Here is a 3852-nt window from a genome sequence, read left to right as displayed (position 1 = left end):
GGCTTTCTAACTATGAAAAAAGAGCTGATGCAAATTCATCCAAACTAGTCGTTAACTTTCCCACGGGAAAGATGTTGGTACTCTGAGTAAAATTGACATCTAAATGTTCAGAACATAATGTTATACAATATGTCATTTGATAGATGAAAACCTTGACTTTCTATTGGTTATACATAATGAAACGTAAGAGAGAACTATCAACGAATTCTGGAAGAGAGAATGTGACAAGTGGGTGTGGCAGGAGGGGTCTGATTTTTTTATTCGATAGCTCTGTAACCAAACAAAATTGAAGGCTATAAAAATTATAGTTTGTCTGAGCAATGACGATTTTATAGAGAGTAATATTACATTTAATTTTGTACTTTTTTAAGGGGTGGTGGATAAAATAGGAATGATGACATGTTAAGAGAAAATATATCACGTGGATCACACTAGTGGAAATTCAGGCTTTTTTAAATATTGCCTTGTAGAATTAAGAACTTAAAACTTGTATACTATTAAAATATGGATTATTAGCTAAGATGTTATGATATTCTAATTGGTATAACATAAAAAAAAAGCAGTTTAATAAAATTTTGAATGTAAGACATTAAAACCTTGTGTCATGCACAGTAAAGGATACCCATGGTGATAGGGTTAATAAGTAAAAATATATTTTGCATAACTTATACCATTTTAATTGCTCCCATAGTGTATAAATAGCTCAGAAAGATCTTCATATATTTATAAAATAACAATTAATTTGTGTTGCATTCTTGCACACTGACATAACTACTTATTAAAAATATGCAAATAAATAAACAAGAGCTGATACATGTGTCTTCTACAAAAACTTACAAATCTTGTTGAAGTTTTCTCATTCTTGACCTAGCATCAGCCAACTCTACAACCAACTGAGACTTCTCCGAACTCAACAAGGGTGTTTGGTTGGTCACACTAGCTATAGAGTTGATAGGATCACTTAACTGTGACTCTTGTTCCATGACTACATTCACTAATTTCTTTTTAGGAGAAATCAAAACAGAATTATGAGAAAAATACAGGAGATTAATCAACTAAAGAAAAAAAAAATCTAATGATGTAGTTTGAATTCAACTTTGAATCTTTAGATTTTTGTATATTGTTTTTGTTAATTAAAAGTTTTTACTTTGGTGTTACAACAAAGCTATACACTGACAAAATAACTAATATCAAGGTACATTTCACACATTAAGTAAAAAAGGTAAACTATCAGTCACAAATCATACACAACTATGTATTAAATATAACAAGTTTGCTACAAAAAGTAGAGAGCATTCTTTTATATATTAATATGTCTGACTGTGTACATTTTTTAGTGAAATAATAGCATTTAATATCTGGATCAACATCTCATTACTTCATTTAATAAAATATGTCATTTATTAACTTCTCATATACTTTGAACCTAAAAATTATAAAACTTCCATGATACAAATATGAGAAGTCCTCACATCATTTTCTTAACACTTTCCAGCCTGGTGGTCAGTCCTTACTCTCTACCTGTTTATATTCAAGTACAATCTCATCTGCTTTAATTAAAAAAAAAAGACAGAGAGAACAAGGAAAGTTACACATAATTCTTTTACATGGGCCTACATGCCCTTACGATAGATTGTAGACTGTAATTTTCCCACAATGGCCAACAAAGCTTAGTGTTCCCTAGGCCTACTTTAAGTTCAAACTAGGCATATGCTAAGTCTGGACTCTAGAATAAAGACTAAACAAGGGTAGTGAATCATGGTAATAAGTTAACTAGGAATGTTTATGATATGGAATATATGTATACTGAAAAATAAACAGGGAAAGCACAATAAAAATGTGGGAAAGAAAGAAAAGGTAGAAAATTAAAACCTAAATCTTTTATAAAGGAGTACATGGTTTTTATAGCTTTAATAATATGTACTAATTTATCATATAATTAGATAACTGATTTAATTACACTGGTACCAACTACTGAGCTATGTATAAGTAAAACGTGTCATATGTTTAGTTTAGGTACTTTGTAGGATTACCAATTATGTAAGTTTCATATATGCTATTACATTTCAATTTCAAGTACAGAATTACTTCATTTTGTTACACACAGTATTACCATGCATTCAGTTACGGGCATAAGAACAGCTTTATTATGTGTTAGTTATAGATCTACTGTTTAGCTTGAGTTTAGTTCTAGTTCATGCACAATGCATTAATTCAGAGACAGGAAATAATCTACTGCTAATATCAGTCACAGTGTTAAACCACCTGGAGCCTTGTTGTGTGCAATATAAGGGTGGATAAATATCTGAAATCACAAGTTATATAACTTAGATCTGCAAATTGTAGCAGATAATGTCACACATACTGAGTAGGTTGACAGATGTTCAAGTGTAGAGTATACTTTGTCACTGTTACTAGAGGGTGAAGTAGCATGGAGATGCCTAGTAACCAATTATAAGCAGAGTTGAGCAGTACAAGGTTCTGCATAAGAAAGGCTTCTCAAAAGTTCAAGGATATCTTTATACACTATAGATCAGTATACATCCAACTCAAAAATGGCAGTCCCATTCTAATAGGCAACTGGCCTGTCATCTTCTGCTTGCCTTGTTAGGATGGAGAGGCTAAAAACAGTTCTAAACAGCAAATGGTTAATGTATTACCTACAAACAATAATAAATTAAATAAATAGCATTCAGATGGGTGCTGTGGAAGCAACATAGCTCATGCAATCAGCAGGAGACCATGACTGACAAGAAGGAGAAAAAAAAAGAGAAAAATGGAAACCAGGGCCTACACACTGAGCTGAAAAATGGAACATTCTTAAAGAGATCACCTAACTCCAAAAGTCCCACATTATAACAAGTTACGGCAATGTCACAGGGATCATGGAAGCTCTTAATTTTATGACATCATAAATTTTGAAGCAGTTAAACTTTCAGACCCTGAGGAGTTCAATCTCACTAGCCTTAACTTCATACTACATACTGACCCAGAGGAGAGGATGGCTAACAACACATTCGGCACAACAACGACATTCGCTAAGAACATTATAACAGCTCTCAGTGGAACATTCACCACTGCAAGCTGTAATCCATCCAGATATTTCACCTCAATTTACCTAAACAAATTTAAGTCATCAATATATACATAAAAAGCAACAGAGTACATGATGCTGAAGAATGAAGGTTTTGGCTTAACCTATCTGACAACACTTCTATGTATCTAGTGGTAGGAGACTTCAATGCCAGACACCCTACATGTGATTCAGGTCAAAACAACAACAACAGCAATTGTTTACATTCTTATCTCCACAGTATAGTCACTAACCTTATGCTCCTAAATTCAGGTGAACCAACAGGAATTGCTGAGCACACCAAGATGACAGATATTCTTGTGCAGACCATGCTTTTACTAACTCCACCTGAAATAGGGGACAAGTTGTCAGCAGTGATCACCATGTGTAAGGTTCATGTGAAAACTGCATTGCATAGTGATATAAAACAATTTCAAAAACCCATACAAGGATGTTAAGCACTCATATCCTCAAGCACCTCTCCACCATCAATCGAAGTAAAGGCAACAACTTCTGCAAAAGGAACACTCCGTACTGGTGGAACAGTGAGACTGATACAGCTTGGTAAACATGAAATTAAGCTCAAGCTGAGTTAAAGCCCAGACATACGAGGTGAAGATTGATGAAATTTCAAACACTTCATGTTGCTATTTCTACAAGTTTATGGCTGGCATAGGATACAGTAATATGGTAATGCCAATCAATAACAATGTTGATGGTACCCCACTCCACCGAGGCAAAGCAGATACATTAACCCATTGACTACCGGCTACTAACTT

General features: G+C 33.6%; 1 protein-coding gene across 11 annotated transcripts in view; it reads right to left on the bottom strand.

Annotated features, from left to right (window-relative positions):
- The window catches only part of LOC106464628 (protein Daple-like), a 142667-nt gene that overhangs the window by 103019 nt on the left and 35796 nt on the right, over nucleotides 1-3852 (bottom strand). For 10 of the 11 annotated variants that reach the window (XR_002611793.1, XM_022392361.1, XM_022392362.1 and 7 more), the window contains exon 8: nucleotides 838-1001. Coding sequence is in view for 10 of the 11 variants with exons in the window: in XM_022392361.1 (XP_022248069.1) it covers nucleotides 838-1001 (164 nt within the window). In the remaining variant the exon portion in view is untranslated. Of the gene's footprint in view, nucleotides 1-837; nucleotides 1002-3327; nucleotides 3402-3852 lie in introns of those variants that run through there. The other variant, XM_022392367.1, reaches the window with a different exon arrangement.

The sequence above is a fragment of the Limulus polyphemus genome, unplaced genomic scaffold (genome assembly GCF_000517525.1).
Source record: "Limulus polyphemus unplaced genomic scaffold, Limulus_polyphemus-2.1.2 Scaffold1703, whole genome shotgun sequence".
Taxonomy (NCBI): Eukaryota; Metazoa; Arthropoda; class Merostomata; order Xiphosura; family Limulidae; genus Limulus; species Limulus polyphemus.
The sequence above is the reverse complement of the archived record's forward strand: the minus strand, read 5'-3'. Positions and strand labels throughout refer to the sequence as shown.